This window comes from Podarcis erhardii, assembly GCF_964252035.2.
Source record: "Podarcis erhardii genome assembly, chromosome: 16".
NCBI classification, from domain to species: Eukaryota; Metazoa; Chordata; class Lepidosauria; order Squamata; family Lacertidae; genus Podarcis; species Podarcis erhardii.
In genome coordinates, this window is record NC_138514.1 from 24,929,271 (window position 1) to 24,950,445 (window position 21,175).

The 21,175-nt window shown below is 48.5% G+C and overlaps 2 protein-coding genes across 2 annotated transcripts; one reads left to right on the forward strand and one right to left on the reverse strand.

The window, feature by feature from the left end:
• Positions 1-1,562: 1,562 nt before the first annotated feature.
• On the reverse strand, positions 1,563-10,372 carry TBL2 (transducin beta like 2). The gene is made up of 7 exons (XM_081843792.1): positions 10,170-10,372; positions 9,090-9,220; positions 8,174-8,358; positions 6,964-7,115; positions 5,920-6,046; positions 3,079-3,231; positions 1,563-2,122 (listed from the first exon to the last, which is right to left on the reverse strand). The coding sequence occupies exons 1-7, from the start codon at positions 10,321-10,323 to the stop codon at positions 1,666-1,668; spliced, it is 1,359 nt and encodes a 452-aa protein (XP_081699918.1). The 5' UTR covers positions 10,324-10,372; the 3' UTR covers positions 1,563-1,665.
• Positions 10,373-11,727: 1,355 nt separating this feature from the next.
• BUD23 (BUD23 rRNA methyltransferase and ribosome maturation factor) lies at positions 11,728-20,667 on the forward strand. The gene is made up of 12 exons (XM_081843797.1): positions 11,728-11,847; positions 12,749-12,786; positions 13,508-13,603; positions 14,629-14,711; positions 15,312-15,408; positions 15,538-15,634; positions 16,294-16,344; positions 17,025-17,110; positions 17,695-17,740; positions 17,904-17,962; positions 18,946-19,035; positions 20,269-20,667. Exons 1-12 carry the CDS (start codon positions 11,800-11,802, stop codon positions 20,321-20,323), a joined length of 846 nt encoding a protein of 281 aa, XP_081699923.1. The 5' UTR covers positions 11,728-11,799; the 3' UTR covers positions 20,324-20,667.
• The last annotated feature ends 508 nt before the right edge of the window (positions 20,668-21,175 follow it).

Here is a 21,175-nt window from a genome sequence, read left to right on the forward strand (position 1 = left end):
AGCTACCTTGACAGTTCTTTCAGTCAAATGGGGTGGGCAGTGAAATATAAATAAAACAAAATAAGGTATCAAGCCTGGTGGACTTGGATTGATCATGTCCAGTGGAATCTTTTGAAGATCTCAAAATCACGGAACACAAAAAGCAGGTAGTGAACATTTTGCCCTTTCACCATGGAAAAAATCTGTGAAAACACCATCACCTAGAGAGGGACCAATTTTAGAAAAGAGCTGTGCTGGAGCCGAATCTCCCTATCGTAACAAAGCCCAGCTGATAGCAGAAGGGTTCAGGGCCTCAGGTTACTCACACTGTATCTGTGACAATTAAATGGGTAAGAAATCCAGGACACAGTAACAGATACAGAACAGAAATAAGATACAGACCATCTCTCTTTAAAAGGTGATAGCTGATGAATGTGGGTCAATCTCACATTTATAACCCACAAAAAGATTCAAAGAGCTGCATGGATGTATATTTTTAAAAATGTGCCAGGTACCAACCCTTAGGTGCATTCAACTTGGGCAGCATTTAGACATGATCACTGCACGCCAATACCACTGCCTAACAGAAGGTGTCTTTGGAAACTTATGCTGAAGGCAGCAACCCCAGCAGCAGGAGAAATGGTTTTCACTGGTAGGACTGGAGGGACTGTAACTATCTGCAGTGGAAGTCTGGCGGGGAGTTTAGGCCTGGCATGGGGAACGCATGTTGTTGGACTCCTAGGTCCCATAGCCTGTCAGCATGGCCAATGCAATGGTCAGAGCGGGTGATGCGAACTGTAGGCTCAACAGCATCCAGAGGGCCATAGATTGCCTGTTCTTGGTTAAAGTGTCCAACATCACAGTATGAAAAGCTTCCAAGAGAGCAAAATTGACCAAAAGTTGACCACAGCAGGATAGCAGGACAGTGGCCTAATCTAGGCAGACATATCTTTTGTTCTTAAATAAGAGTAGACTTAAATTATGTGGTGTGAGCCAGAGAGTAAAATACTAATAATGTTTACTCAGAAGTATGCCTGGTTAGCATGGTGAGCTTCAGTGCAATCCTTACTTGTGTATCCAGAAGTGCCACACTGAGTTCAACGGGACTTTCTCCCAGGTAAGCATGCAGCTTAAGCCCTCTATTAAAAATTTCTTCCTTCCTCTGTATGATTGACTCTGTAAATTAAACACCCATCAGTGGACTAGGATGAGTCAATAAAATAAAAAGTAGATCAAGAAAGAATTAAGCCCCCCCCCCCAGCTCTGCCCTGCATTAAACACCATCAGTGTAAGGCCAGCTGATCCACTGCCCCTACAGCAAAGCACTTCAACCTGCTTTTTAGGGCTATATATGCTGTGTTGGAGAAAGGTCTACACCCCACACCCTTAAAAAAAATAAAGCTAGTTCTGCTCTCTTGTGACATGTAGGGACAGACCCACTCTTGGGATGGCTCAGACCCAAGTGGGAACAATTCAAAAAAAATTTTTTCATCCCCTTTATTAGAGGCCTAGTCTGGAAATGAGCAATGCTCCTCTGCCTTTCTCGTGGTGACAGGCTTCATCAAAACTTGGGAGAGCGACAGTTGTGCAAAACATATTTTATTAGCCGTCTCTCTGACATGAAAATCCTAGCCCTGGGTCTGCCCAGCAGAAGCCACCCCCGCACCCCCCTGCTCTGGGAAGGGCTCAGTTGCCCTTGCCATAGATGGCGTCCAGAGCGTTCTGGGCACTTGTGACCTGCTGCTGCAGTCTCTGTTTTGTCGACTCGTTGGTGGCCTTTTTCAGCAGGGCCTTCATTTCCTCCACCACAGCCTGGTAGCCCGTCGTGTTGTGAAAGATGCGGATAGCCCGGTCTCCGCAGGAGGCCAGGAAGCGGCTGCTCACATCGAAGGCCAAGTCTGTGATGTGCTCGCCATGGACACCCTCAAAGCGCTCCTCTTCCTCGCCATTCCGGGTATTGTAAACAAAGATGCTGGTCCTGCTGGAGATGGCCAGGGCTCGGGCGTCAGGGGACAGGGCGATGCGACAGGGCTCCGCCACCTGGCATCGACCTGTCAGGAGCAGGTACGGGTCCTGTTGCTTTTTGTATTCGACATCTGTGTCCCATAGTTTCCATGTTCCATCCTTTGAAACCGTTGCCATCCTGGGTTGGGGGGGTGGGGGAGGAAAGAAGACATTACCCTCCGGCTGAAGTCTTGAGCTGTAGAAGCTGCAGCTGTGGCAGAATGCCGCCTCAGGCTGAGAGGACATCCCACTAAGTCTCCATCCGCTTCTTGCTGATGGCTGACTGGGTTCCTCACCTCTGCTTTACTACCTGTTTCCCCCTGGGTTTGGGGTGTCAGAGGCAAGCTGTGAAATTCAGCTTTGGTTTAAATTGTTACTCACCTGGCTGCCAATTCATATTGCTCACATTGGTGGTTTAAAGCCCTAAATGATTCAGGTGCAAAACACCTGAAAGACTAGTTGCCTCCTTCCCTACAGATGCTCTTGGGTCAGCAGAGGGTAGTTCCTTCGCCTTTAGAGGCTTGGAGGGTGGTGGCCTGGGAGAGGGGCAGCCACTGAGCTGTGGAACTCCCTGCCACATCTATTGCCTTCATTATACAGCTTTCAAAGGATGCTGAAGACGCATCTCTTTGCTACCCTGGCTTTTGACACCTGAGGTGTATGCTTTTCGGAGCCACCTTATTTTAATGGCTGTAACTTGTTTTCAGTCGTTTTAAATATTGTGTTTTAATGCTGTAACCAGTCCCAGGACCTTAAGGTGCAGGGCGGATAATAAATTAACTAACAACAACAACAACAACAGTCTGAAGCCATTTAGCATAGAAGCCTCATGAAATAACCAAACCAGGATGCTTGTCCCTGGGCATGAAGGACAGTGCTATGGTGTAACTTCAAATCTTGGAAGGAGGTTCCTTCTGGCTGCTTAGTTATAGGGGAGGAGATGCGGGCAAGAAGAGGCCAGTCCAAAGGACCTCCTGGCCACACCCACCCAGTGCAGCAGATAACCAGGAGTGCTCTTTGGAGGAGTCAGCAGGTGACAAACAGGACACAGAACTACCAGAGGGAAGTGCAGCTGGAAGAGGGTTCCTCACTTACCGCCTGGAGTCATTGGAGAAAGAGAAGGAATACACGCCAGCTGTGTGCCCCTTCAGCTCAAAGGCCCTGGTCACCTCCCGGAAGTCCCCACTCTTGCTGAAACACACCTCCCATACCTTCACGTCGGGAGTGAAGCCACACGATGCAACGAACCTGAAGGAAAGGGAAGCCACAAGGGAGGGAAGTGCCCTGTTATTCCCAAGTCAGGCTGTGCCAAATCAATTGCACCAACCAGCCTTGAAAGTTTCCTCTTCCCAGTTGCTCCAGACCACTCTTGCCTCATATTCCTGGGAACAGCACATGTAAGGCTTGTTCACATGTTACACTAAATGCATGTATAAGCTTTCTCTACACACATTCATGTGTTTGTGTGAAAGTGTATACCTGTTGATCTGCACAGCTCATCTCTTTTTCCCACAGATTGTACATGTGTTGAAAGCAACCTGAGAAAAGTTCAATAGTATGTCTTGACTTTGTCTGCTTCATTGACTTTGCAAAGGCGTTTGACTGTGTCGACCACAGCAAACTATGGCAAGTTCTTAAAGAAATGGGAGTGCCTGATCACCTCATCTATCTCCTGAGAAATCTCTATGTGGGACAAGAAGCTACAGTTAGAACTGGATATGGAACAACTGATTGGTTCAAAATTGGGAAAGGAGTACGGCAAGGCTGTATATTGTCTCCCTGGTTATTTAACTTATATGCAGAATTCATCATGCGAAAGGCTGGACTGGATGAATCCCAAGCCGGAATTAAGATCGCCAGAAGAAATATCAACAACCTCAGATATGCAGATGACACAACCTTGATGGCAGAAAGTGAGGAGGAATTAAAGAACCTTTTAATGAGGGTGAAAGAGGAGAGCGCAAAATATGGTCTGAAACTCAACATCAAAAAAAACGAAGATCATGGCCACTGGTCCCATCACCTCCTGGCAAATAGAAGGGGAAGAAATAGAGGCAGTGAGAGATTTTACTTTTTTGGGCTCCATGATCACTGCAGATGGTGACAGCAGTCACGAAATTAAAAGACGCCTGCTCCTTGGGAGAAAGGCGATGGCAAACCTAGACAGCATCTTAAAAAGCAGAGACATCACCTTGCCAACAAAGGTCCGTATAGTTAAAGCCATGGTTTTCCCAGTAGTGATGTATGGAAGTGAGAGCTGGACCATCAAGAAGGCTGATCACCGAAGAATTGATGCTTTTGAATTATGGTGCTGGAGGAGACTCTTGAGAGTCCCATGGACTGCAAGAAGATCAAACGTATCCATTCTTAAGGAAATCAGCCCTGTGTGCTCACTGGAAGGACAGATCGTGAAGTTGAGGCTCCAATACTTTGGCCACCTCATGAGAAGAGAAGACTCCCTGGAAAGGACCCTGATGTTGGGAAAGATGGAGGGCACAAGGAGAAGGGGACGACAAAGGACAAGATGATTGGACAGTGTTCTCGAAGCTACAAACATGAGCCTGACCAAACTGCGGGAGGCGGTGGAAGACAGGAGTGCCTGGCGTGCTCTGGTCCATGGGGTCACGAAGAGTCGGACACGACTAAACGACTAAACAACAACAAATGTCTTGACTTTGGTGAAGCATGTCAAAGTCTCCCATTATATTCTTGTTGACAGTGTGGTGTAGTGATTAGAGTGTTGAGCTAGGACCTGGGAGACCAGGATTCAAATTCCCACTTGGCCATGAAGCTCACTGGGTGACCCTGGGCCGGTCAATGCCTCTTAACCTAAGCTACCTCATAAGGTTGTTGTAGGGATTAAATGAGGGAAAGAACCATGTGTACCACCTTGAACTCTTTGGAGGAATATAAATGCAATAAATAAATAAGTTAGAAAAGGGGTGTTTGGACACTACTGAGGTTGGAGCCACATGAAGCAACTGTACACTGGCGTGTGCTCATTGATGGCTGCTGTGTCTTAACTCTGTGTGTGTGTGTGTGTGTTTTGTGTGGAGTGCCACAGGGCTTTGTCCTACGCCTTGTGCTAATATTTTTTATAAATGATCTGGATCAGGGAGTAGAGAGGACACTCATCAAATCTGCCAATGACACAAAGCTAGAAGAGAGAGAGAGAAAGCTAACACCACCCTAGTTAGGCCACATCTGAATTCTGGACAACACATTTTAAGGAGGATACTGACAAACGTTCTCCTGAGGAAGGTGACTAGGATGGTGAGGAGTTTGGAAATCAAATCCTGTGAGTAACAACTGAATGAGTTGAGTTTGTTTAGCCTGGAGAAGAGAAAACTCTCTCTCTCTCTGTCTCTCTCTCTGTCTCTCTGTATATGTGTGTTGTGTGTGAGTGTGAGTGAGAGTGCGAGAGAGAGAGAGAGAGAGAGAGAGGGAGAGATAAGAGAAAGGGCAGCAGTCTTCAAATATCTGAGGAGCTTAGAAAATGGAGCAAACTTGTCTGCTGTTGCTCCAGAGGGCAGGACTGGGTCTACAGTGGGTGGAAACTTCAGGGAAGCAGATTTCTGCTCAATGTGAGGAGAAGCATCTTGAACATAAGCGGAATCTGGAGAATGAGACACAATGGGTTGGGAAACCACAGACCCTCTCTCACTGGAGGGATTTAAGCAGAGGCTGGGTTGTCATGTGGCAGGAAACCTGCCGTTGCCTCCTGCCTTGTAGACCCAACACCAATGAAGGTCTAGAGGACCTCCAAGGACCGTTCCAACTCGATGATTCTATTAACTCTTTGGCATTAGTTCAGAGCTAACTCTGGGGACATGCCCTTGGTTTTCTTGGCTCATGGGGGAATACAAGCAACTGACTGCCCTGAGGGTAAGCAGGTGGTAGAGAGCAGCTCAGCTGCGTAGCTGACACAACCCTTACCTTCCACATGGTGACACAGCTGAAAAGGTGTTGTTCATCTGGTTGGTGTTGATGGTGGCAAGGATGTCCCCCTTCGTGTCCAGGATGAGGATGGTGGTGTCACTGAAGGCGACCATGATGTACTTCCCTGGGGCAGGAGAGACAAGAGATCAGTGGCAAAGAGCTGCTAGCCATGGTTAACCCTGAGATACCAGCTATGCCCTGAATAACAACTGCAGCACTGCAAGCACCCAGAAAGGAACGCCACTCAAGATCATCTTTGAATATGGAGACGTTTGGTATAAAGGGCAGAGGATAAGGCCAATGAAGATTATATATTAGAACTGTCATACACAGAATAAAATGAAAAGAAAGATTATATTCTCACTTGGAAGTTTCATAAAAGTATGTAAATGCTTTAAACAATGTTTCAACATGAATGAAACTTGCTAAGAGTACAGCTGATAATTAAGGGATAACTTTGGGTAACGCATTGTAACTGGAGATAATTTAAAATAGTTAATGCAGTAATATTAGAAGCCAAGGGCGCGCCGACAATGGTGAGTGGGAAATCATTTAATTAAAATTGTATTCATTTGTAATAATTTGTGAAAACTGGGTTGTAATTTGGAAAATCAATAAAAAATAATTGGCAAAACACACACAAACGTCAGAAACCATGGGAGGGGAGAGGGCTTTTGTGCTCCAGACCTGCTTGTGGCAGTGGCGTAGCGTGGGTTGTCAGCACCCGGGGCAAGGCAAGTAATTTGTGCCCCCTAACCCTGGATTTGCGCCCCCTAACCCTATCCCTAACCCTAACCCCCAGATGTTGCACCCGGTGCGGCCGGCCCCCCCTGCACCCCCCACGCTATGCCACTGGCTTGTGGCCTTCTTACTGGGACACCTGGCTGGCCACTGTGAGGACAGGATGCTGAACCAGACAGGCCCTTGGCCTGATGCAGCTGTTTTTTTCTTAGGTTTTCATTGGCTCTCCCCGGCCAATTTAGCTCTGGGTACTTAGGAAGCCAAACCCTAGAAAAGAGAGCCCTCTCCCCTCTTCCAAACCTGTGTCTGCGACTCCAATGTTGATGATGGGGGCTCTGTGCAGCTTTGGGAAGTCTTCTGGAAGTGCGGCGTATGTGAAGCTGCCGTCTTCCTTCTTCGTCATTTTGAACAGCCTGAGGGTGTCTCCGTTGGCCAGCCACGCGATAAAGGCCCTGCTTGAAGAAAGGAGAGGCAGTGCCTGTAAGCAGCACAAGTACAAGCTGCTCCAACAGCCTCAAGGCCACCCCCCAGCCCCAGATGCTTTACCAGTGTTTCCATTATTGCTCCTGGAAGTAAAGCTGGCTGGGTGTTGTATGGGCACCTGTGCTGTCCTCCTTCAGCATTCCCCTAATCAAACTCCAATGCCAGTTCAATGTTAACATAAGGTTGGCAGGGGACGAGAGTAGTGAGGAAGAAGCTTGACAACAGGCCCACTCCGTCTCTGCCGTTACAGCAAAGGAGGACAGTGGCTTGGACCAGCAGTAGCAGACCTGGGCAGGTAGTCAGCACTGACACCCCCTACTCCAGGATAGAATTTACTAACACTGGTTTGTAGGAACTGACCCCCTCCCCACCGTCACTGCTTGGAATGAGCTAGTTTGCAAAGTTTGCTAAGTTAGTTCCAAAATCTTTGAGCTACACCTCCTGTAATTGCTGGCTGAACAGAATGTGAATTACATTTGTTGTGGGGTAGCTCTCGAACAGTTTTTATTTCACAGTCATTCCCTTATGTGTGTATCTTCCCCTTGTTAAGACTTTTTGGACCTTTAAGCTTAAATATAATAATTGTTGGGAAAAACAAACTAAACACATTACATTCCACTGTGGTTTTGAAAAATGTTTCCTTACTCTTCTTAAATATATCTTATACTTCAGCACAGCAGCTTATAACATTCTGAAGCCTGTTTTTTGTTTTTGTTTTTTGCAGAGAATCATTTGGACAAACGAAATGACTGTGAACTGAACTGGTTCATTTTGTAAGGAGACAGACATGAACTGTAATTAGTTGCTTTGGGGCATGCCAAACTTGAACTTAAACTAGGCTCTAGCTACTAGCTCCTTTTTTTAAAAAAGGGCTGATGACTCCACTGATCAACCTGATCTACTGGTAATTCTAATCTGTCCTCCCCATCTTCTTGGAAAGGATCAGCTAGTCTGCAATTTCAGCTGTAAAGAGGAGGAGGAGAAGGAGCAAAGCTAACTGTCCCATGTCCAGGCACAGCCTCCCCACCTGGAGTCCGGGTAGAAGCGGACCAAAGTGGCATGGTCCAGCTCTACGTTGGCTCGCATGCAGCGGTGCTCCCGCTCCAGGAAGTCCTTGGTGCTCCAGATGCGGACGGTGCGGTCATCAGAACAGGACGCCAGGTACTTCCCATTGCTGCTGAAATCCAGGCAGGTGATGCTCCCGCTGTGGCCCTGAAGAATGCAAAGAGGATCAACCGTTGGCCTCTCAACAAGCTAAAAGTGGAAAGGAATACAGAGGTGCTCCATCCTGGGGCACAGGGAGCAAGGAGCTGGTTGCCATGCTGCAAAAGTGCTTGTTGATTTGATTTACATCCCATCTCTTCTCCAAAGAGCTCAAAATGGTGTACATGGTTCTCCCCCTCATTTAATTCCCACAATAACCTTGTGAGGTAGGTTAGGCTGAGAGGGTCAGCAAGTGAGCTTCATGGCTGAGTGCAGATTTGTACCCTTGTCTCCCAAATCCTTGTATGATATTCTAATTACTACACCACCACCGGCTCTCTCAGGTCATAATCTTCCCCACTATTGTGAGCTTTTAGCATTTCTAATCTACTGGCTCTTATAATTTTCTGCAATGTGCATGCGTGTATGTGAGGAGAAAGGAGGATCCAGTATTTCCAAAAACCCAGAAGGATTCTGAAGGGGCAAGCCCCATCACTAGATAAAAGACCAACTGGCAGGGCATCTGCTTTGCATGCAGAAGGTTCAATTCCTGGTATCTCCAGGTAGGGCTGGGAGCAACTCTCGGTCTAAAAACCCTGGACAAGCACTGCCAATCAATGCAGGCAATACTGAGCCAGATAGGTCTCTGACTTGGTATAAAGGTAAACTTCCTACATAAGTTTAGCCCACTCCTTTCCCCGCGAAACACAGAACACAAGCTGTAGCCTGCCAGGCCTCACTTTGAGTGCCGAAGCCAGGAGTGGGTGGGTGAAGTTGTGTTGCTGGGGCTTCTCTTTGCGGATCCGCTGAAGCTGCTTCTGCTTCTTCGGGACTGATGTTTTGCTGGCTGCTTCACTATTCACATCCTGATCTACAGAATACAATTGAAGAAAGTCTTATTTTAAAAATAGGTAAGATGGATCAGACAATCAGCATTCTCCCAGAATTTAGAAGAGCAAGGCCAGAGGCAGGAACATTTTTTCAAAATAGATTGTAAGTCTCCAAACATAATAACGGAGTGGAAAACACAACTTACAATGCTATGAAAAAGCCAGTAATCCACACAGATGGAGAAGGCTCATATCTGCTTTGCCTGCAGAAGCTCTTAGGTACAATCCCTGGTGTCTCCAGGTAAGGCTGGAAAAGGCTCCCCATCTGAAACCCTGGAAAGCTGCTGCAATAGTGTTTGCCATACTGAGCTAAATTATATGAAACTTAGCCCAAATTATGTAATTATATTGAATTTCACCTAAATTGTATTTATATCACAACACAACACATAATTGACAGAAACCATATTATGCAACCAATGTAACTGAATATTGCGGGACGCGAGTGGCACTGTGGGTTAAACCACAGAGCCTAGGACTTGCTGATCAGAAGGTTGGCGGTTTGAATCCCCGTGATGGGGTGAGCTCCCATTGTTTGGTGCCAGCTCCTGCCAACCTAGCAGTCTGAAAGCACGTCAAAGTGCAAGTAGATAAATAGGTACTGCTCTGGTGGGAAGGTAAACGGCGTTTCCGTGTGCTCCTCTGGTTCGCCAGAAGCGGCTTAGTCATGCTGGCCACATGATCTGGAAGCTGTATGCCGGCTCCGTCGGCCAATAAAGCGAGATGAGCGCCGCAACCCCAGAGTTGGTCACGACTGGACCTAATTCAGTTACCTTTATAACTGAATATTATATATGAGGCACTGCTTTCATCCTGAAATTTTGGCACGACTCAGCCTAGCGGCCCATTTTGCAGCTGGGGCAAAGTGAGGACTCCCGAAGGGGGTGTGGCTCGCCTTAAGCCCCGCCCCTCCTCGTCTCGCGCTCTCACCGTCGATCGTGACGGGCTCCGTCCCTTTCTGGCTGGGCTCCGCCTCCTCCGTCCTCCGCCTCAGCAGGACCAGCACCAGCCAGAGAACGAGGCCGCCGAGGACCAGCGACAGCCCCGCCAGCCAGGCTGAACCCGGCACAGCCGCCGCCTCCATCTTCCCTCCCGCCGCCGCCTTCTCGCCTCAGCCACCTCAGCGCGCGGGACCAAGGCCGACGTGGGCGCGCACGGCACCGCCGCCGACCAATGGGTGGCGAGTTCCGCCGCGTGCGCGTTCGCTTTCCGCCGTCAGTCATGCGCCGATGCGGTTCTGAGGCGGAGGGGCGCGCGTGCAAAAGTAGCCTTCGCGGGATTGGCTACGCACTGTGCACTGATTGGGCCGCAAAGAGGATTCGGGTCTAAAGGGGGATAGAGAAACCATTAAACTTCGTTTTGCGGGGGGGCAGGCGGGTTCCTCGTCCTTTTCACCCCGAGGGGAAGAAGAGACAGCTGTCCATGTATACTTGAATGAATGGCGATATCCATGATTTTAAAGCTTCATTCGTTTTAATACGCACACACATCTCTATGCCGCCTATCATGTTAAGATTTCCAGGCGGGGTACAAAAAAGACATGCAAAATGTTTATAGCAAATAAAATGTCAGTCCCAGCCCGCAGACGCTAGGAGTCACGGCACAAGCCATTATTGATTGATTGATTTTAATTGGGGAGGGGTGGTTTTTATAATTTTAAACTGCGAGCTCTCTTTTTATTGAAATTAGTTGAGGAGACTTTGATTCTAAATTTCCTTGTACATATTTTTGGTCTCTCGTGGCGTTGCATGTCGCTTTGCGGAGAAGTATAGTCCTCTATCTATCTGAAGGGCTACCGGACCCCCAAGGGAAACATCCCGGAAGGGAAGCGGGGAGAGGTGCTTGGAGTCGCATGCGGTAGGATCGCCACGTGTCCTGCTACGTTAAAAAGAGGGCAGTCGAGCCTCCTCTGTGATAGGCTGCCCGATTCAAGCCCGGTTTAAAGGTGAAGACCGCCTTTGGAATCTCTTATGAGAAGCGATTCCGAAAACAGATATGGTACACGAAGGGGCTTGCTGCAGCCCACATTGGGCAGCAGATCAAGCAACCGTACTTCATGTATTTATTATATCCCACCATTTTCCTCCAAGGAGCTCAAGGTGACATGCATCGTTCTCCTTCCCCTTATGTTAATCCCCACAACCACCTTATAAAGTAGGCCGAGAGGTAGTGTGATTGTCCCCCCCCCCCAAGGTGGGGGGCGATGGGCAAGAGGCCCATCTCACCCACCAGAAAAAGCCTCTTTACCCTTGACTTGCACTCACAGGTTCATTCAAAGAACCAAGACGGCAAGAATACAATCACACAACATGTTACAGCCTATGCAACACCTCCGTAGCCTCCGGGTAAAGAAAATCGAGTGTGATAAACACACCGCCTTTGTCTCGATTCGGTCCGCAACCCTCTGGATCAAATGGGAAATTCAGCTGGAAGGAAGGAAGAACCCGGAAATCGGCTATCCAGGAAGTGGGATGGCCCTCCCAAGAATTCTCTCTTAATTTCTGCAGGCGCGACCGCTTCTGTGTCGCACGAGTGTGACGTAGAAGACAAGCGCGCAAGCATGGCGGCCAGCGGCAAAAGGCCCGAGCATCGTGGGCCCCCCGAACTAGTAAGAGGGACAAGGAGGGGAGAGGGAGGCGGGGGCGAGGACTACCAGGGGCCGGTGGAGCGCTCGTACCTGTAAGCCCCCAGGGCCAAGAATTGAGCCTCCAAGCACAGAGGCAGTCTACCTTTGGGTAAAACTTTATAGCGGTTGCCTCCATGCCTTGCTGCTAGGGTGCTTCCTTCCGTCCTCCTTGGAGCCACCTGGGTGGCCAGTGTGGGAAACAGAAGACGACCAGGTGTCAGCTATATCGGTCTATGCCAACCTGGTGTCCTCCAGATGGTTTTGGAGTACAGCACCTGTCAGCCAGACTAATGGACGTTGTAACACAGTTCACTTGGAGGGCACCAGGTTGCCGACTGAGCTGTGTGGTGACGGGGAATAGATCTCTCTTTTTTATGAGCTGAGAAATTCCTCAGTTGCTGTTAACTCTGATCATCAGAAAGAACCTCCCATGTTCGGAGGCAGTCCATCTTGTGAAAATGAAGCTGAATGTTGGAAGATTCAGGGCAGATAAAAGGAAGGAGTAGCTCACACAGTGCCTATTTGAATTATGGAACTCATTCCCACAGGAGGCAGCAATGGCCACTAACTTGGATGGCTTTGAAAGAGGATTGGACAAATAAATCAAGGCCGCTAGTGATGATGGCTGTGCTCTGCCTGTACGGTCTGAGGCTTCTGAATACCAGTTGCTGGAAGCCACGGGAAGGAAGAGTTGCTGTTGCGCTTACGTCTTGCTTGTGGGTTTTACTTTGGAGCATCTGGTTCACCACTGTGGGAACAGAATGCTTGACTAGATGGGCCATTGGCCTGATCCTGCAGACTATTATGTTCTTGTTAGTCAGATCCATAAGGGTGCTTACATTCTTTCTTCAATGCAACCCCCCATTTCTCTTTCTTTTCCCAGTTCTACGATGAGACTGAAGCCCGAAAATACACACACAAGTAAGGCAGCCTTGGGCTGAGGAAAACAGCTAATCTCTTTATTGAACCTATTTGTTTAAAGAGCTTTTAAAACATGTCTTAGAACAGTGGTTTTCAAAGTGGGCGGTGCCTCCTGGGGGTGCTCTAAGAGGCAGGGTCCTTGCAGGTGTAAAAATGGATGAAGGAAAAATGCGTAGAGGATGTCTTTGATTTAAAAGAAAGACAAGGTGACTGTTTTGGAGGTAGTAGCTTAACCGTGACAGCTGTTTTTGAGGAGCAGGACATATGGGGGAGTTGTGGTCTGTAAATAAAAGGTAAAGGACCCCTGACAGTTAAGTCCAGTCGCGAACGACTCTGGGGTTGCAGTGCTCAGCTCGCTTTACTGGCCGAGGGAGCCGACGTTTGTCTGCAGACAGTTTTTCCAGGTTGTGTGGCCAGCATGACTAAGCTGCTTCTGGCTGCTAGTAATCCAGTCCCCAACAATTGTCAGTGGGTGTCATCTCCCCCATCCATACAGACAGACACTTTCCCTCCCTACTGCATGGCATTGGTGTGATATGGCTTTTGTCTTGTCCACCTTAACATTGGAACACCTGTTTTACCACTTAAACATCTGGGATAGATGCAATGCCTGTGTATATTCTCCCACTCCCCTACCCCACCCCACTCAAGCTGCCTTGCAGACATCCAAGAGGAGCTGGGGTTTGTTCACTGCTTGTTTTGGGGCATTTTCATTCTCCAGCTCTCGAATGATCGAGATCCAGTCACAGATGTCCGAACGGGCTGTGGAGCTGCTGGGTCTCCCGGAGGACCAGACCTGTTTCTTGCTGGATGTTGGGTGAGCTTGCTGCGTTGTACCTTTAAGTGTGTTGCTGCTTCTTTCTCTAAACTGCCAGCATGGGAGGGTCAGGCAGCTTCTTTTTTGCACCCAGCTTCCAAAAGTCAGTTTTGGTCTTGTCATTCTTATGTAGGAGGTTATACTTATTCCAGACAGTAAGTTTGGATTGGGGTGCTGAATAGTTAAGGAGCCTGTCCATCATGGGAACATAAATACAAAGGAAAGTTCTTCTTCAGTTAAAGCTATAGAATTCACTCCCTTTAGAAGTAGGGGTGGACACCAGTTTCAATGGCTGTGGAAGAGGATTCAGCTATCAAATGGCTACTGCCCCTGATGGCTACAATCTCATTCTACCCTTGGAAGCAGTATGCTGGAAGACTCAAAAGCTGGGAGAGTGCTGCTGTGCTTAGGTTCTGCTTGTGGGTCTCCCAGTTGGAGCATCTAGTTGGCCACTGTGAGCACAGGATGCTGGGCTAGATGGACCATTGGCTTGATTCAGCAGTCTCATGTTCTTATGGAACTCCTTCCCACTGGAGGTTGTGATGGTTGCCTACTTAAGAGGCTTTAGAGGGGGATTAGACAAAATCACAGAGGATAATACGGCTGTTGAAGGCCATTATGGATATGCTTTACCTCCATGGTTGGGGGCAGCAATGCTTCTGAATACCAGTTGCTGGGAACCTCAGGAACGGAGAGTTCTGTTGTACTCAGGTCTTGCTTGGGGGCTTCTCAGAATAGGCATCTGGTTGGCCACTGTGAGAACAGGATGCTGGACCAGATGAGCCCTCTTTGGGCTGATGCAGCAGCCACAGGGCTCTCCTTTCAGTAACCTGCCTTATGCTGAGCCAGACTCGTGGTCTGTCTACTTCAGATGTTGGGCAGAGAAAGTGATTTCCCATCCCCAGTTCTGTGAAAGGGGCTTGGGCAGGTGCTATTGAATGCCTGAATCCTGTTTGGCTCCTGCTAAGAGATGAAAACCAGTTGGTGTTTCATTATTTCTTAACCTGTACTGCTCTTCTGGTCAGGTGTGGCTCTGGTCTGAGTGGTGATTACATCTCCGAGGAGGGACACTATTGGGTTGGCATGGACATCAGCTCTGCCATGTTGGGTGAGTAGAACTTTTCCCCATCCATTACAAGATATGCATTTGAATCCTACATGTGTGTCCACTTGGCCAGCATATGCTAATGGAAAGGGGTCTCTGAGATGTGTATTTTTAATAATACCTATATTTCCTTGTAATTATTGTCTCTTCCCTATTAAAGTCCTGCCTGTTTTCCATTTCATTTAGTCTGCTTATTTGGTAGTTTAAAGATTATAAACTTAGCCAACTTACTATTGTCAGCTAACTTACTATTGTCTGTGTGGAACCCATTCTTTTACAGGAGCTGTTTATTAAATCTTGCTGGTAACTAGATTACTTGTGCTGACCTTTATAGTAAATACTAGGAGCTCAGGTTGTCTCCTTGATGCCTTCCAGGATCTGTTTGAAATAAGAACTACTGTAGATGAGGAAAGTTCATTTAGGAGTATGTTTTATATTGAGTGATACCAACCGTACCGATACCATGAGCTACAATAATAAACATGCAAAACATTCAGATTGACACCCTTATTTACACACCCCTTTGGCTTGAGGCGCCCTGCCTTGGACTGGTCAAAACTGGCAGGAATGGTAAAATCTTCTCGTACTCTTAATCCTGCACAGATGTAGCAGCAGAAAGAGAAGCGGAGGGTGACTTGATGCTGGCAGACATGGGCCAGGGCATCCCCTTCCGGCCAGGAACCTTTGATGGCTGCGTCAGGTAGGAGAACTTGGCTGGGAACTTCACTCACCAGCAAATGCAGAATGAGATTCCACTGAGAAAAGTCATTGAGGACAGGCGTTTCCTTGCTGACCAGCTGACCAGACTCCCCATTTTCCCTCCTTGCAGTATTTCTGCAGTGCAGTGGCTATGCAATGCTGACAAGAAGACCCACAGCCCCCCAAAGCGGCTGTATCGGTTTTTCTCAACGCTCTATACTGCTTTGGTAAGGGCTTCTCAAACCTGCTTCTTCCAAACCATCTGTGAGGGGAAAGGATACAGTGGTGCCTCGCAAGACGAAATTAATCCGTTCCGCGAGTCTCTTCGTCTAGCGGTTTTTTCGTCTTGCGAAGCAAGCCCATTGACGGCTTAGCGGATTAGCGCTATTAGCGGCTTAGCGGCTTTTAGCAGCTTAGCGGATCAGCTGATAAGCGGCTTAGCGGCTTAGAAAAAGGGGGGGGGAACCCCACAGGAACTCGCAAGACTTTCATCTTGCGAAGCAAGCCCATAGGGAAATTCATTTTGTGAAGCGCCTCCAAAACGGAAAACCCTTTCGTCTAGCGGGTTTTCCGTCTTGCAAGGCGTTCGTCTTGCGGGGCACCACTGTATCACAGTATTTATGCATCTTTTGTACATTTAACTTGTGCAGTTTTAACTATATGTTGGCAAGTTGGGAGCGCTCTTGCTAGATCTCATGGGAAGCTGGATTGTCCTGTGAGGTCTGGGACTGATCCTGGGATTGCATTGGAGTGTGGGGGAGAAAGAACCAAAGAGGGATCCAAACGTGCCCACAGGCCTAAGAAATTTAGAGACTCCCGACAGAGACGCTTGGCCAGGTAGCAGGATGCTGCATCAGCTGTTTTTGATTGTCCTTTCCTCCTACAGGCCCGAGGAGCCCGTGCTGTCCTCCAGCTGTACCCAGAAAACTCTCAGCAGGTGCATTTCTTGTGGGAACTGTGGGGCAGGGGGTAGGCCTGGCACAGCCAGAGGCCCAGAGCTGCCAGGGACAGGCTGAAGGCTTTTGGAGGTTGAGGCTCTGGATAGAGCCGCAAGGGCCTGCTGCTTTTGGTTCTGTGCTGTGCCTGGAGATCTGACGCCCCCAAGGACTCTTTGGGGGCTCATATAGGAGTTGGTTTGCAGGGGCCTGGTGTCATTGGCACTCTTTGGCATGCAGCCTGCCTTTTCCCACAAGTTGATGGTGTTTAGGGAAGCCGGATGAGACTCTACTGGAATTTATTTGCATTTCTACTTCACCCTTTTCTCAAAGTTGACGTACATGGTTCTCCCCTTCCTCATTCACAGAGGAGAAGGCTGTCAGTGGCTACTAGCCATGCTAGTAGAATACATCCCTCAGGGATTCTTTAGCTGTCATTCCTGCACTACAGGGGGTTGGACTAGATAACCCTTGGTGTCCTTTCCAACTCTTTGACTCTTCCTCATGCCTGACTACGTGTGGCCTTAGCTGAAGTTGTGGCTCCCAATCCCCAGTCGGGTAGAGAGACAAAGAATCAGGAGTTAAGGATGGGCAGCGTTGGCATGCTAAGAAGGTCCCATTAGAAGAGGGAGCCCCCTGCCCCGGCTGCTCAGACTCACCTGTCTTCTATTTCTCCTGCCAGCTGGAACTCATCACCTCCCAAGCCATGAAGGCCGGCTTCACAGGTGGCATGGTGGTCGACTACCCCAACAGCGCCAAAGCCAAGAAGTGAGTCCTCTTCCATTTGGAGACCAGGGAGGGCTCCTTGTTCTGCCTTCCATGTTGCCTGGAGAGGCTTTTGCAGGGCCAGAGCAATGCAGGGAGGTTGCCAGAAACTGACTCTTTCTGCACTGCCCTGCCTGTGATGGCAAGCAATCTGACATGTGGGACGCATTTGAATCCTTTGTATAGCAAACCTGGTAGTCGTGGAGGCCTCTAAGGAGAAGGTGGCACCCAAAGCAATCTAGCTCACTTCTGTCTGACCGATGACTTCCTTGAGGTTTTAATCGAGGCCTCTCCTTTCCCAGGCAAATCGCTCAGAAAGGCATTTCATCTTCCGGCTGCTCTTCAGCTGGAGAAAGCAGCCTCCTGGAGCGGAGAGCTAAGGAAAAACTCTTCTGGCAACATTGGAAAGCAGCTACTGATGAGGGTTGACAGTCAAGGGGGCAGGTGGGCAGGCTAGTAGCTCCTCTCTGAGTAAAGTAACTCTATGTGGGCTGCCAGGAGAACTTGGTGCACAAGTATCTCCTTAAAAATATATATATGTTCTCTTTTTTTCAGATTCTCATTATTTTGTGTCTCTTTTCCCTCAGGTTCTTTCTCTGTCTTTTTGTTGGTGCAGCAGATGCGTTGCCAAAGGTAAGAATCTGTGGGGCTATTGGGGGTGGGCCAGGGGGTGCACCAGAGATGCAGGAGAGGGTTTGCTCTGAACAATAAAAGCAGTTGCATCACTCTGGTTTTCTCCTCTCCCCTGAGGCAAACTGATGTGCTGTGTGTGTGTTTTTCTGCTTTCCCCCGGCAGGGTCTTGGCACAGAATGCAGTGATCAGGAGACTGTGAGGGCAAAGTTTACCAATGAAAGGTACTGAGTCAGAGTTGGGAGAGGCCTGGGGCCACAGAGACAGCACTGTTCACCTTGAATTGGGGAGGCTGTAGGGGACCCAGAGGAAGGGTGAGCCTGCTGTCACAGCTCAACTGCACGAAAGCATGCCACTTTTTAACGTAGGGGATTTATTGATAACCATAACGTAAGAAGAGTCTGCTGGATCAGGCCAATGGCCCATCTAGTCCAGCAACCTGTTCTCAGTAACCAACCAGATGCCCCAACTGGGAAACCCGCTACCAGGATTTAGGCACAAGAGCCCTCTCTCCTCTGGCCTCAGTCTCTCAACCTTGCAATGGGGACAATAGTGGTATAGCACAATAAAATTCAAACCACTAACAATTAATTGCACATTTGTTCAAAATCCAGTTCAAGACAGATGAATCTGATCCTGTGATAAAAGCTTTTCAAAGTCTGATTGACACCTCCTATTCCCCTCTAGGTTATCCCCACCCCCTACCAGGGGTCGCTACTTCCCGCTTTGGCAACCACTGATCTAAAGCAATTGAGCTGCCCTTTCTGGACTGTGTAGGCTTTGCACACACCCCATCAGCAAATGTCTCCCCCCTTGCAGCTGCATAAGGCGAGACCCATCCTCTGCAGTTTGGGGGACAGACAGAGAGTAAGAGCCAGAGGTTTTTCATCGTGGCACCCGGAAGCTCCTGGTGGCCATGTTTTCCTGCCTCATACAGCCTGCCCTGCAAGTGTCACAGCCCTCCTATGAGAGCCCAGCAAAGCCCCAGAATAGCAGGCCAAAGATTTATCATGTATGGTTTTAGTGACATTTGTTGGTTTTTAAAACCTGTGGTGGTTGCGGGAGGGGATACTCCTAAAACATTTCACTGGCAGTATAGTGATCCATTTATTTTTAAAAGTGCCCCTTGGCAAGTCAGTGGCAGGACCGATACGGTGGTGGTGGAGATAGGGGCTGGTTCCTGACTTCACTCTTGTTCTCTTCCAAGGACACGGTTCAAGAACATCAAAGGGAAGTCTGCAAAGAAGAGTCGGGACTGGGTCTTCGAGAAGAAGGAACGGAGGCGGCGGCAGGGCAGGTAAGCCTGGCCTCTCCATCCTGGGTGTGTGGGGCCACCCTTGGGTGTAGGCAGGAGGTCTGGGGTGGTTAAACTTTCGTGGAGGAAGCAGGGGTTGCATTTGCCCTCAATCTGTGGGCCGCACGCGTTCAGCGGCTGTGGTTATTGTTGTGGATTTTTGGCCAGTTAGGATGTGAAACACAGCTTTATCAGCTTAAGCAAGGGAAGTAAATTCCAAAGGCCTCTAAGAGCAGGCCAACTTTTAGAAGCTTGCAAATGAACACATCAGAGCACATGCAGAATTTCAAGGCCACGTAACAGGCAGAAGTTGCCATTAGGTTTCAGGCAATGACTGTCATGCAGAGCAAAAAGTAACATCCCAGGTAGAGAGGCCTTATAAAAATAATTAGAAAATTCCTTCACACATCTTCAGAGACCTGGGCTACTTTTTTGCAACACCCCCCTCACCAACATTAAAACCATTTTTGCTGCCTATACATCTTAAGCTATGTACCAGTGTGTCTATTAAGATGTTCTCCAGGAAACTATCCCCCACACCCTTGCACATGCACACACAAAAATACACCCTTCCTCAGCTTAGGATGAGGGGTTTTCCCCTCCTGCCCTGCTAATCAACCAATTGACCTAATGGATTGGGAAAGGAGCAATTTACAGCCCCTAGAAGCCACCCAACATTTTGTCTTGCGGGGGCTGAGGGTGGCCCCCTCCTAGAGTAGATCCATTCATTTATTTATTTCATAAAATTTATACACAGATTGATCATTTTTTAAAAGCCCCTCAAAGTGGTTGCCCCCCCCAATAAAATTAACAACAATAATTGAAGACTTTTTGAAAAGCTAAAACAATAGGCTGAAAACAGATTAAAGCTTGCATCGACTTTCTAAACATCTGGGTAGGCCTGTCTAAAAAGATTATGCATGTCTGATATCACTAGGCAAGGAGTTCCAAAGTGCAGGTGCTGCCACTGTAGAAGAGAATTCTTACAGATGCAGAATGGATATTACATGGCATCTGTTCTGGTGACTGAAGCAGTCAAGTGGATGTATATGGGGTAAAATAAGTAAAAAGTTCCCAAGTTGTTAAGGACTTGACTAACACTTTGAACCTGGCCGGGTAGCAAATGGGCAACCAGATGTAATATGCTGACAAGGTAAATATAAAGATGGTCAAATCCTTTCCCCTTCCTCACATATCCCGTTACCCTTTCTTCTCTCTTTCACACTACCCCTGCAGGGATGTCCGGGCAGACACAAAGTACACTGGCCGGAAGCGGCGGCCTCACTTCTGATCGCAGCGCTGTTGATCAGACCCCTCCTTAATGGCATGGAGCATTTTGGCACCAGTCTGCGGCCTCTAAAGAGGGATGTGATATCAGCCATGGGATTTTCATGTGGGCACTTGGCTCCCTCCAGACTGGGATCATCCTTTCACCAGATCCAGCAAGGACTGCTTTGAAGAGAGAGAAAAGTAGCATCTGCCCAATTTTGCTGTGGGGGGTCCTTCTGCCTGCTGCAAGACGGTGGCTCGTCTTTTCCAGAGCCCTCCATCACAGGCAGTGGGGAGATAAGATTCCCCTCTGCTAGAAAAGAGTTGGGCTAAAATGCTTAGAAACAGGGTAGAAGGTTGGGGGGGGGGCATCCCCTCCGATGTTGCTGAACTACTACAACCACCATCATCTCCGACAGATGTGAGTTTGAGTCGAGGAATATCTGGAAGAGGTCTGCAGATATTTCCCACCCAAAGACAGAAAGCTTTGTGGCAGCAGCTATTAAAATATTTTTTAAAAACCCTTTCCTGAGATGGTGGATTGCTAGATCAAGTGGGGCTGGCAGTATGCAGGGTTCTCTGTGCTCAACTCCACCCCTTGCCCTCGATTCGCAGACTTAAATTAAGCCACTCTGCCTAGCTGCAGTGTAAGGGGTGCAGGGGGTCCTGTGGGCCACACAGTGTTGCTGGAACACTCCCATTAGTCCTGAGTGGTATGGCTGATGGACAGAGGGATGCTGGGAAATGTAGGCACAACAGGGTCTAGAGGGCCACAGGTTCCCTGCCCTTGAAACACAGGCCTATGTGTGCATTTATCCCATAGCTGCCAACTTTTCCCTTTTCTTGCGAGGATTCCTATCGGAATAAGTTGTCC

What these genes read in the sequence shown, in the direction of transcription:
- TBL2 (XM_081843792.1), bottom strand. Translation starts at nt 10,323, where the DNA reads ATGGAGGCGGCGGCTGTGCCGGGTTCAGCCTGGCTGGCGGGGCTGTCG. An exon ending in CATTGGAGTCGCAGACACAG is followed by an intron (nt 6,047 to 6,963) that starts GTTTGGAAGAGG and finishes CTCCTGCCCCAG; the next exon opens with GGAAGTACATCATGGTCGCC. An exon ending in TTCTCCAATGACTCCAGGCG is followed by an intron (nt 2,123 to 3,078) that starts GTAAGTGAGGAA and finishes CCCCCAACCCAG; the next exon opens with GATGGCAACGGTTTCAAAGG.
- BUD23 (XM_081843797.1), top strand. Translation starts at nt 11,800, where the DNA reads ATGGCGGCCAGCGGCAAAAGGCCCGAGCATCGTGGGCCCCCCGAACTA. An exon ending in ACCTTTGATGGCTGCGTCAG is followed by an intron (nt 15,409 to 15,537) that starts GTAGGAGAACTT and finishes CCCTCCTTGCAG; the next exon opens with TATTTCTGCAGTGCAGTGGC. An exon ending in AACAGCGCCAAAGCCAAGAA is followed by an intron (nt 17,111 to 17,694) that starts GTGAGTCCTCTT and finishes CTTTTCCCTCAG; the next exon opens with GTTCTTTCTCTGTCTTTTTG.